Source organism: Rhineura floridana, chromosome 8, assembly GCF_030035675.1.
Source record: "Rhineura floridana isolate rRhiFlo1 chromosome 8, rRhiFlo1.hap2, whole genome shotgun sequence".
In the NCBI taxonomy this organism is placed as follows: Eukaryota; Metazoa; Chordata; class Lepidosauria; order Squamata; family Rhineuridae; genus Rhineura; species Rhineura floridana.
Window position 1 is genome coordinate 81,491,305 of NC_084487.1, and position 12,581 is coordinate 81,503,885.

Genomic DNA, 12,581 nt, shown 5'->3' on the forward strand with positions numbered 1-12,581 from the left:
AATATCTCCAACCATCATGTGCCTCAGCCAGACTTCATCCATCCTCCAAGAAACTCACTTTGACACCCCTAATATAGATAGATAAAAATAATGAAGCCGGGTTTTATTTGTGTGTATGTGTTTATGGTTTGCACTTGAATGCATATTGTTACTATGACGTTTCCATTTGGAACATTTTCTAGAAGCAAAACAAAAAGCTGTGATTTGTTTTGAGTGGACTGGAGTTTACTAAAGAATGAAATGCAGATTAATATTACAGATTCTGCTTCCAAAGTGAATCTGTAAAATGTAATTAGGCTACAAAAATATCTACCCCAAATGCCTGGTGTTTGTTACAAGAAATTTCACTATACAGTCCTTTGCCCCTTTTTTGGATTCCTGCTTAGAAAAAAGTTACCTGATGAACCTTATTTGGATAATCAACAGCACAGGATTTGCATATGACGAATTATTATTCTGGATAGTATTTACCTCTTCTCAATGTAGCCAACTGCACAGTATCACAAATAGACGGAGAAATAAGCTCAGTGACTGACAATCCCACCAGTTTTCTGTGTCAACGAAGATTTATCCTGAAAGTCTTAGACAAAAGTGATTTACTTTCAGACCTTAAAGCATGCTGCTCACCACCTATCTTTGACCATAGTGCTTTTCCTCCAGTCGAGTGACCACATTCAGATGTTCATTTCATTGTGATTAGCTAAGTCATCTTCTAAATTTAAAAGCATGCTATTGAGCAATGGAATATTAGTAGTTTTTTAAAAGGATATAGTGAAAATCCTTTTTTGTCCAGGTGTATATGCTACAACAGCAGCAAAAAGGTAGTACATGATGGCAAATTCATCAGAGGTGAGGAAAAAATCCATACTCATGCTTTTCTTCACCTTTGTTTACATTTTTTTACAACGTAGCCTCCTAGAGATTAGATAGTGCTTCAGCAAAAACAGCATAAGTCAGCATTTACAGTATTGCAGCTACTTCTCCTGAAATTCTGTCACTGGAGCATCACCATAAACCAGAGGACTGAGCAACAGGAAAAAAATTGAAATTATAGACATTTGCAGGGGTGGGGGATGTAAAGAAAGCTATGGAGAAAATAAATGGGCAACCTCTACTAGATTCTGTAATTGTGCAAGATCAGAATATAATATTTATTTTCTATGTGCCTCATAACACAGGATGATACTGATGTGCAAATGTTACTATGTATTTATTTACACCAGGTGATTACAGTACCTAGCACTTTACAAAGTAACATAAGCAAAAAATAGGTCTCCAACCCAAGGAGCTTCCAATCTAATTTGTACAATGGGGGAGACAAACAGGGTAATGAGGGAAGAATGTAAGCAAAGGCAGCTTGAGACCCAGTGTTCTGTAGCAGTTAGAGTGCTGGAATTGGACCAGAGATATCTGAGCTCAAATCCTAGATTGCATGAAGATCACCAAGTGACTTTGGGCCAGTCACACACTCTCAGCTTAACCTACCTCACAGGGTCATTGTGAGGACACAATATTTATTTAATATTTATATACCGCTTGATTGTAAAAAAAAAACCCCTCTTAGCCGCTTACAGAGACATTAAAATTATGTAAAAATTATATCCCCATATAAGCTGTTCTGAACTCCTTAGAGCAGCCTTTCCCAACCTTTGGGCCCCCAGATGTTGCTGCACTACAACTCCCATCAGCCCCAGCCAGCATTGCCAATGGTCAGGAATTATGGGAACTGTAGTCCAGCAACATCTGGGACCCAAAGGTTGGGAAAGGCTGCCTTAGAGTAAAGGTACAAAATATACAGCAGTAGAACAACCCAAGATTCACAACCTAGCACTGACATATCAGGCTGTCTCTCTCAAGCCAATGACAGGAGCTACATATCAGATCCAATAAGACACTTCCTGGACACAGATGCTCCTAGGATTGGGGCTTGGTTGGGGCTGGGTTCTGTGTCTCTAGCCACCTCAACACAGGATTGGGTTGCATCTAATGTTTTTGAACCCTGTCTGCATGTCCAAAGCTAGCATAAGCAGAGGGCATGAAGCACAGGCTAGTTAACTGGGAAATGAGAATAGAGGCAGTCTCCTTTTTGATGTCAAAAGTGAGACTGAATAGCTGTGGAGTCTGTGCAGTGTATAAATACAGACTGATTCACTGTCTGACATTAGATTTGACTTCAGCTTTGTCTGTGAATAGGTTATAAAGACACCCTGTGTTCTCAGCTACACATGTAATCTCTCAGAGATAGACTTTTGTACTCCTAAACTTACAAAAACAAAAACTGACCAAGGGCAACAAGTTTAATGGGCAAAGATCAAGAGAATTAACATGGCCCAAATCCTCTTTCGTCAAAGTATCTATGGAGAACATGCTTTCAGCTTGGAAGCCAATTCAAGGATTGCTCCCACTGTTAAGGACATGCCTGTGTGTTGCACACCGTGATGTGTTGGTGCCATGTAGTAAATAATCAGGTGTGGTCTCTATCTAGCAGGGACTACTGAGAAAATAAAACAGATATATATTAGATTACTGAATGACCTTGGGCCAGTCACTGCCTCCCTGCCTAACCTACTTCACAGGGTAAAATGGGGAGGGGAGAACCACGTACATAATCTTGAGCTACTTGGAGGAAAAGCGGCATATATACATAAGAAATAAAATAAATAAATAACTAATAAGCTAGTCTGAGACAGGGTGACCAGCCCAAAGTTGGACAGCAAGCTACATAGATGAGTAGAGACAGAGATTTGAACCTGGGTCTCCCCAGTCCGCCAGGCAAGCTTCCCACTCACAGTGCAAAGTTATCCTTATGGTGAGGGGAAGGAGGGGGCCATCAACTTTTTCCAGGAACATTTTGTTCGCACTTCTGGTTATGAAGCTGCCAAGATGAACAGGAAACAGACGTAGTTTCAATGAAAACCTAGGATAGTACTAACCACATTAACTATTCCATCAGCAGTCCCCCCCGCCGAGTCTTCATTGTTTGAATTAATCCTGGGGTGGGGGCAATGTTTAATGCATAATACCAGGTTAGATTTTATAGCTGAGAAAAAGTCACATCCACACTATACATTTCAAACGCATTTAAGTTTGCTTGTTAAGGGTGCTGGGAATTGTGAGCAGTAAACTACCATTCCCAGGATTCTTTGGAGGAATCCACATGCTTAAAATGTGTGGTGTGGGTATGACCATTCTCAAAAGAATGCTCTCACTGAGAAGTGTCAGTCCTAACTTGGAAACCTGGCTCTGACCACAACTCCTTGGCATGGGCACCAAAGGCTCCGAGGTCCAAGGGCATGCTGACTTCCATAGCCTCCGATATGCCACTAGCCCCAAGTCCTCTATTTCATCCAGTGCACATTTGCAATAAATGTAAACAGCATATACAATGAAGCCATATTCAGGCTGTGTTCTACAAATACATTATCCTTACATCAAGGCAGTGAGGAAAGTGTCCTGAAGCTTGTCTTTGGCGAGGAAAGTTAATGCCCTCTTCATTAAGCTAAACATTAAGCTTCCCTGCTTTTAAGATTATTTTGCTTATAGTCATTAAGACTGATGGTCTAACCAAGACATCAGTTTTCAGGACAGACTCATCCCTGCTGCGTGCCACATCCTATTCCTCCATCATCTTTCACTTTGCTTTCTCGCACTTTCATCCCGAAAAGTGTAAAATGGTAACATCTCATAGAGGAAAAGAAGGCTTTTAGCACATCATGGAACTTACCAAACAAACGCTGATGGAAGAGGAACTTGCCAGCTATCAGTCCTGTGAGGATGGCAAGCAGCCAGAGGAACACTTTTAAAAATCTCCAACCTCCTCCCTCAGGGTATTTATTTGCTACAAAAGAAAAGCAGTTCCCAACGACAATGACATTTGCTTCTGTTTGGCTGTGAGATACTGGATCCTCAGCAAATATTAAGAAGTTGCAGAAGATCACCAGGTAGGCCACAATCAAGCGGGACCACGGATGCTGGAAGTAGTAGCGGAAGTCTTTGCCCATCCTTAGACTCTTAAGCTCCTGCATGTAAAAATAAAACATGCATGTGTTATTTTATTGTTATTTATTATATATATATTTAGTATATTTGTATGCCGCTTTTCATCACCAGGTGACATCCAAATGGCTTCCATAGCAAGAATAAAACAATATAATAAAAACAACATACCATAATAATAAAAAACTTCAACAGTATCAATAAATAACACCACAAAATATCACAAAACAGGCTCAAATCTCAAATCAATCTGGTCTGCAAAACCTAGAGAAAACAAATATATATATAGAGAGGGAGAAAAATATACAGTAGAGCCCCATCATTGTATGACCGTCCATGTCTCCAAGAGGAGAAAGTTACACCACTGGGGCACCATTATAGAGAAAACCCGTCTCCGGAGAGAGTGATGTAGCCACTGATGTAGGCACCCATCTGGTGCTGGAGGAGTTCATTCAGGCATTCTAATGAATGCACAACAGCAGCCATCTTGCTTCACAGTGGCCACCCCAAGAAACTTACTTATAAGCATAAGTCCTTACTGGCACCGAACGGGCAATGCCCAAGGCCACTGCCTTGGACTTGTACAGCTAAAGATCTTGCTGGGCCACACCTCTGAGAGCTGCAGGTGGAGACAATTCTGCTGGCAGGCAGGCATGGAAACAACAGGTAGGTGCTCACAGGGTGCAGCAGATGGTTCCCAGAGTCCCTTTGTGTTACTGGATGTTACTCTATAAGAAAATAGGAAACTGCCTTACACCAAGTCAGACCATTGTTCCATCCAAGTCAGTACTGTCAATACTGTCTAGTAATGGCTCTCCGGAGTTTCCAGACAGGGCGCCTTTTCCAGCCCTACCCAGAGATGTCAGGGATTGAACCTGGGACCTTCTGCATGCAAAGCAGATGCCCTACCACTGAGCCAAAGCCCTTCCCCACTATACATCATCTTCTCCTGCCATACCAGCTTCAGTTCTCTTTAGAAGGACTCCAGAACTTTCTGACTCTGAGCCAACGGTGGTATGGGAAACAGTTGGTTGATGCTGAGGTCTAGAACAAAGGTCCTTTCTCCCATTTAGGCAAAGAGCAGCTCATTCAGCCAGAATGCTCACTGTCATTTCAAATACCACTTCCACTACTTTTCTGGATTGACTGTGGCCTAAATCCAAAGGAAGTGAGTGTGATTAAAGACCTACAGGCATTAATGGGTCATACACTTAGTTTCAACAAACTAGTTCTATTGATTTCAGCAAATCTTAAGCACAACTAACTCTCTGGATTTGAGCTCGTATTTATATAAACAGTATATAAGAGAGAGGCTCCAAGGCAATGTAAGGCTCATGTATGTAAATGCTCTAATACTGAAATAGAAAAGTTCCAAAGATTGCATAGAAGCAGGATTGCCACCCAGTTAAAGATATCTTGCAAAGCATCCCTGTGCATGTCTACTCAGAATGAAGACCTGTTGAGTTCATGAAACTTACTCCAAGGTATATGTGAATATGCACACTTAGTGGGACTAAGCATTATGGAAAACAGTCAATTAATCATGTTTTAATAGATTAACTGATTAATATATCAGTTCAGCAGCATACTTCCTTTGCTTTTAGATCAGGGATGGGTAACCTGTGGCCTTCCAGATGTTGCTGAGCTACAACTCCCATCATCCTTGACTACTGGATGTCCTGGATGGGGCCAATGGAGTCCAACAATGCCTGGAAAGCCCAAGATTCCCTGTTTTAGATGATGAACATGTCATAGCAGGCATCATCTTAGAAGAAGCATTCCTTCCTATATGAGAGAAAAAGGGGAATGCCTCTTCAGGTGGTGTTTGCCATCTGCTGTTTTTGTAGGTACTTGTATTAAAGACAATTGGTGGGATCCAAAGGTGAAAAATTGGAAGGCCACTACTGCAACTCTGGATCCAACAATTTTTTAAAAAATAGATCATCTACTGCCAGATTAATCTTTTATTATGAATTAAAAACTTAATTAACTGATTCAACAGTCAATGACTGCATTCCTTAGGAACATTTATTTAAAATGAATGCTGGGAGCCAAGGTGATAATATTAAAAATGCTCAGGATGGAGCCCTTCTAGATTACCCTTTTCAGGTGTTATACGCAGGAGTAAGCAGAATTTGTAAGTGGGGAGCATGGGGACCAGTGTGCTAGCTCTTCCCCCACTCTCCAGATCACCATCCCGATGCCCTCCACAAGTTGATAACCATCTACAGCTGGTAGGCTTCCTGTATTCATGGAGGTTCCCTGAATGATACAGAACCCTAATTTTCCAAGGTTCTACATTTATTTTATTTATTTATTTTATCTATATCCCACCCTTCCTTCCAGTATGAGCCCAGAACAGCAAACAAAAGCACTAAGAACACTTTAAAACATCATAAAAACAGACTTTAAAATATATTCAAACATCTTTAAAAACATCACGCAAGGAGCCTACATGAGTAGAACAGACTTCCCAATCCTGGATTCTACTTACTTGTGATTATAATGTTTGAACAGGGCTAAGGAGCGTGCCATAAGCAAGGGAGGTTTTTCCCCTTTAGAAGATGGATACATTTACATTTATAGGCAACTTTCAAGCCATAAGGGCCCTCACAGGAGCTTACCATAAAATCATAACAGATCATAAAAGCATTATAAAGCAACTCATAAAAGGAAATACAAACACAGAAAAGAAATCCATCTCAAATTAAATTAAAGAAGCAATCTCAGTTTTCAGAAAGCCTGATGGAATGCTCTCTCTGTGTGTATAAACCACTCAGCTAATTGAAGACCAACTTTCACTACTCAGAAAGCACTGCAAACTAGCCCACCTTGCGCATGTGAAATAATGCCATTTCAGGCAGACTGCATAAGCTGCATGCAGGTAGGGTTGAGGAGGATTCAGGTTCACCCTGTGATTCTTATTTTTCACCCACTGGAGCCATGAACAAATCAGAATGCATATCTGTAGATTAAGACACATGAACTGTACTGTACTTATGAAGTGGTCTGAGGGCTGCCTCTTTCTTTCTTTCTTTCTTTCTTTCACATTTTACAGCTACTTCTTAGAGCAGCTATACATATACATATAGATACATATATACATACATATAGATACATATATACATACATATATATACATATATATATATATATGCACACATACATACATTTTTTATAAATAAATAAACGTAATTGTGATTAACCAAACAGAGGTTTTTATTATATTATATCAGCTGCCAACATACAAATGCTGTTACCAAGGTGGCAGTTATAGAGCTTTGAGGATGGAATGCTCAGAGGGGCTTCATTTGCAAAAGCTAAGTAATGCCTGTACTGTCCTCCAGGTTCAGGCCATGTGGTGCCAATGTGTCCAGAGAGTAAATCCAAAAGTTCTCCCTTTTGGTCAATGCTGCTGGATCTGCTGGCATCTCTATCGCTGTAATGGAAAAGTCCAACAGGCTGTGACCCTTGATGTTAAAATGCTTTGCAACTGGTTGCTCCACTTTTTTTGTCAAAATTGCTGACGTGGTTCCTGAAGCGCGTGCGTAGGTCAGTTGTGCTCTTTCCTACGTATTGGATATGACATCCTGGTCTTTCGACTGCATTCCTTAGGAACATTTATTTAAAATGAATGCTGGGAGCCAAGGTGATAATATTAAAAATGCTCAGGATGGAGCCCTTCTAGATTACCCTTTTCAGGTGTTATATGCAGGAGTAAGCAGAATTTGTAAGTGGGGAGCATGGAGACACATATATACACATATACATATACACATATATATATGCTCTGAGGAAGTGCCCGTACATCATAACATGCAGTCCCTTATTGGGAATTTCTACAGAGAAAAAGATAGCTGCCCTGTAGGGACAGCCATCTCTTTTTGCAGACAACATCCCTGGCAGACTTACAAAGTTGGTTACAGCATAGATACTATTTTTAAAAAAAATTTCCTAAATGTTTTTAGGATTTTTTCTTTAAAAATCCACCCATAAACATGATGACATGGAACCAGTTTTGTAAACACACAAAACCAGCACAGGACAGAAATAGGTTGATCCATTCATCCCCAGATGCAGGGAACGAGGAAGGGATATCTTGTCTGAATAAACTCCAATGTAAAATTAAAAAAGACTCCTAGTAAGTAGAAAACTAGCACAATGAAGATAAAAATTTTATAGCATAGCTTTCTCCCTCCTATGCCACTTTTTACAAAAAAAATAAAGAAGGGACATACTATTCTGTGTTACTCTGGATGTAGGTAAAAAATCAGAGATATGATCCCCAGTCAAAGTGGTATAGCCCATTCTGTCATTTCAGACCTCTACTGTTTAGCTACACTGCATGTGTAAATGGCATCTTCAATGGGGACAAAAAAAATTAAATATGATGTTCGTCGGGGGGATCCATGAGGGTTATACCAGGCAATATGCCATCTCTCCCAATACTGAGAGAAACTGTGCTACCACTTGGTGAAATGGGACACAAACATTCATGTGTCTGTAAAAGTGATTTATCTTTTTACAAATGGCATGGTTAAAGTTCCAGTGCACAAATCATGCGTCTCACATGCTAATTTCATGCAACACGTAATAGATATTTCCACAGTTAAGCAATTTCTGGTCAGCAACTATGGACTCAGTCTTTAATTTATGAAGACTATGCATAGTAACCTGGGAGCACAGAGTAACCAAGTATCAACTGGAGAACTATTTGGCGCAACTGACCCCAAACTAAGCACTGCATTCTCCAACTAGCTGAGGGCTACCACCTCACTTATAGCCCTGTGGCATCCTCCCGTCAGGGTGGAAGGCAAGGAAGGCAGGCAAGCAGCAGAGCCAGCTCATGATTCCATGGAACTCAGGCTGGCTTAACCCCTTAACCCCACCCCGCCACCTGGAACACACCGTTACATGACTTTCCTCTAGCTCCCACCAGTGGGGATCCCACACATTCAGTGGGCAGAATGGGGAGCTCTGCATCAGCCGGCATCACTCCCCAGGTGGAGGCTTGCAGGGCTAAGTGGAGGGACACCACCCAGTGAGAAGGGGTTTGGATTGCACCCTTAGACAAGTATAGGATTGCACTGTCAATGCTTTACCTTTTATTGTTACGGTGGCTTTATTTCTTTAACGTTAGCTGCCTTGAGTTCTGTTTTATAGCGGGAAGGTGAGATGTGTCTTTTAAAATTAATAAATAAATTGATCATTCTACATGACCAGTACACATGCAACTATATGTATTTACATATAAAATTTCTGTCCCTCCTTTCTAGTATAGTAATGCCTTAGTTAACAAAGTAGATATATTCCTGGACACTTCGTCTTTAACAGACACTTTGGTACCAGAGATAGGAATAACATGGAAAGAATAGGGATAAGTTCCTACACCCGCTCATAGATGGTGGGGGCAGCTTCAACAGGGGCTTTAAAGGGTACCTACCCAGCATCCTCCCCCTTCCTCTGAAGCATATTGGATCCTTCCCTTCCCAGCCTTGGGAGAAAGCAAGAGATCCCTTTAATGCCAAGCAAACACACTGGCTTCTCAGTTTCACCCCAGGAAAGCAAAGGCAAAGGCTTATCAGTTTATTGATAGCAAAGCAAAGATGCATGCTGGTCAGTTTCACCTTAAAGTAAAGGCACAAGCTTGAAGGCTTATCCATAGCATAGCAAAGCTGGTTAGTTTCACCTTTTAAAAAGCCTTCATTAAAAGGAGCTTCATTCCTGGGGGATTCCTTAACTGAGGTTTTACGGTACTGGTCATGCACTGCTATGGACAGCTTAAGGCCAACGGTGTAGCAAAGGTGTGTGCACATGTGCCAATGGAGGTCTTCCCTGGTGCCCCAGGGCTCCCAGCCCCTTCCCACATGGAAATGTGGCTCGAAATAAGTATTCTGTAGCCAATAGACTAGACTGTGGTATGTGCTTGGTTCCAATGTGTGTGGTGCCCATGACAGTTTCTCCAGTTCGCAAATGTACCCATGCCCCCCCAAATCCTGACAACCCAAATTTTTAAATCACAATTCAAATAAAATTCAACAAATAATACACAGACATGAAGTACACATGGCTAACAGGCAACTATCATCAGTGAAGATCTTTTCACTCTGTTTCTAGTGAAGAAGTGTTACCTATGCAAGAAACATTTCACAAGGGGGACATTTGAGCATATCTTCCATGAATAATCCCAGATTAAATCCCAGGAATCTCCAGTTAAAGGATCTCAGGAGGCAGAGCTGAAAAAGACCTCTGCAGGTCCTGGAGAGCTAATGTCATCTATGGCCCTCCTGATGTTATGAGATGACGCAACTACCATCATCCCAGGCTGGGGCTGATGAGAGCTGGAATCAAACATCCAGAGATTCCCTTTCCCTGTAGTAGATAGTAGAGAGGGTCAATGGTCTGACAGGTAACTTAATAGACACTGTGGCTCAGCATTAGCGGGACAGTTTTATTAGTTAAACTATGAATACTTCCATGCACATGAATGTTGCCTGTGTACAAATCAATTTCATTCTGTAGCTTCATTTTGCATTTATACATATAACAAAGCATCTACTGTTGTGGCCTTTTCTAGGATGATAGGCCAATAAATAGTCCAACAGATGTTTTAAAAAGAATGTTGTGGGACAATCCAAAGGTAACAATGTAATTGTGTCAAAGTCACAGGAACTAGAAAAACAAGATTTATGAAATGTCAGAGTGATTTGCAGCATTTGTTCAGTGACAAATGATACTCTGCTAAAATCCACTATTTGCCATCATTGGAACACCATTTATTTATTTTGTTACATGAGCAATTAATAATATTGTAGGCACTTATTTCCAAATGTTATCTGAACAATTTACAAAGTTACCTAGATGCTGTGAAAATATTGCTGTCAGGACAATAAACACATTTCTTCACAGAAAGTGTGTATATGAGCAAGAGAAATTGATAGTATTGAGATCAAAAACAAATGGCAAGAAAGTCATCATTTGAAAGCCATCACTTTGTTCTTTGAAAGAACTTTTAACAGAACTTATAACTCAGGATACTTTTGCAAGGCTCTAGATAGCAAAGCAATAATGAGGAGAAAGATCAGTATGTGGCCCAGGGATGGGGAACCCATGGCCCTTCAGAAGTTGGTGGTTTATAGCTCCCATCTTCCATGACTACTGACCATGCTGGCTGGGGCTGATGGAGTCCAGCAACATCTGAAAGGCCACAGATGAGCCACCTGTGATATAGCACATTTCAAGTGTTCATTTCATATACCTTATCCCAGTAATGCAAACAACAGGATTGTAAAGCACAATAAAATGATCCCCATATTACAGATGAGGAACTGAAAGACAGATCATATTTGAAGTTTGTGGCTAATGTTAGATTGAACTAGGAACCACCTAGTTCACACTCTTCACCAATATGATACATCAGCTCCATTCCCGTTCCTACGAGACTGTAAGAAAGCATATGTAAGCCTACTGAATTTCCTATTCAGCATTGTGCTATGTTTACATGATAGGATTCTCCCTGCTATATAGATGCTGTGTACGCATATACTCAGACACACCTGGAAAGGCATTTTAAACTGAAGAGGTGGCAGAGCATGTTAGAGCCTTATATTAATTAACAAAGAGTCTATTGTCACTGAAAGGGGTAAAGGAAGAACAGGGCTTGATTTGAAGCAGAACAGGTAAATGCTTGCCTTTAAATCTTCATTTTGGCCTTGGGTCATGCAAAATAATAACAGAGTGCCATTAAAGCAAACATGTACACCTTTCCATCACAATTGGAACACAAGCTTCTAGGGCTAGAGACATGTTTTAGAAAAACATCATTGCATAAGACAGAAAAGCTTCCCAATGATGGGTTGATGGTGGTGGTGTTTTTTAAAGGAACTAACACTGAAGTGAGCAAAGCTACATAATGTAGTCTGGAGGTTTTTGTAAAGTGGTGATTTAACGCCAATGATCAAGGGATGATGGGAGTTGTAGTCCAACAACATCTGGGGACCCAAGCTTAAAGAACACTATACTAACGCACACCATTTCTATAAACAATGTCAAAACAAAGGTTCTTTTAAAATGATTCAAGGAATAACCAAGTGCTTAAATATGACTTCCATTCACAGTGGTCTCTCCCCCACCATTTTCACATGGAGGGTGGGAGGGATATAAACATACTGGCAGAAATTAGGATGTTACCCTTCAGTGTTATCTTGCTGACGATCATTCCCCACCCCATAACCTAAGGATCAATCCGATTTTCAGCCCTGGAACCGAGACGCGAGCACGTGCAGAGGACCGGCTAATCCTACGGTTCTCCCAAACGTTTTACGAGTAGGGCTCCTCTGATTTGTAGGACGTAACTCCCAAGTAGGCTTAAGCTCCGGAACCTCTTGGATTTGAAATGAAACACTGCCTTTACGCAGCGAGGGGGTTGAAAACAAACCTTTGGAGAAGCCTGCTCACCGTGGGCAAGCCGACGCCGTTTGATCGATGCTGCTTCGAACAGGGCCAAGCAACGGACTCCTCGCCTTTAACACGCGTGACCGTGGAGCGGGAGGAGGCGATTATTTGCAAGGAGGGCGCACTTTACT

The 12,581-nt window shown here is 41.1% G+C and overlaps 1 protein-coding gene across 9 annotated transcripts in view; it reads right to left on the minus strand.

The window, feature by feature from the left end:
- TMEM117 (transmembrane protein 117) overlaps positions 1 to 12,581 on the minus strand; it is a 299,671-nt gene that overhangs the window by 279,486 nt on the left and 7,604 nt on the right. For 4 of the 9 annotated variants that reach the window (XM_061639904.1, XM_061639903.1, XM_061639897.1 and 1 more), the window contains exons 1-2: positions 4,607 to 4,682; positions 3,725 to 4,019 (exon numbers count right to left, since the gene is read on the minus strand). In XM_061639904.1, the coding sequence (XP_061495888.1) occupies positions 3,725 to 4,019; positions 4,607 to 4,651 (340 nt within the window). In that variant the 5' untranslated portion in view covers positions 4,652 to 4,682. Of the gene's footprint in view, positions 1 to 3,724; positions 4,020 to 4,515; positions 4,579 to 4,606; positions 4,683 to 12,433; positions 12,577 to 12,581 lie in introns of those variants that run through there. The other 5 variants (XM_061639901.1, XM_061639898.1, XM_061639900.1 and 2 more) reach the window with 4 other exon arrangements.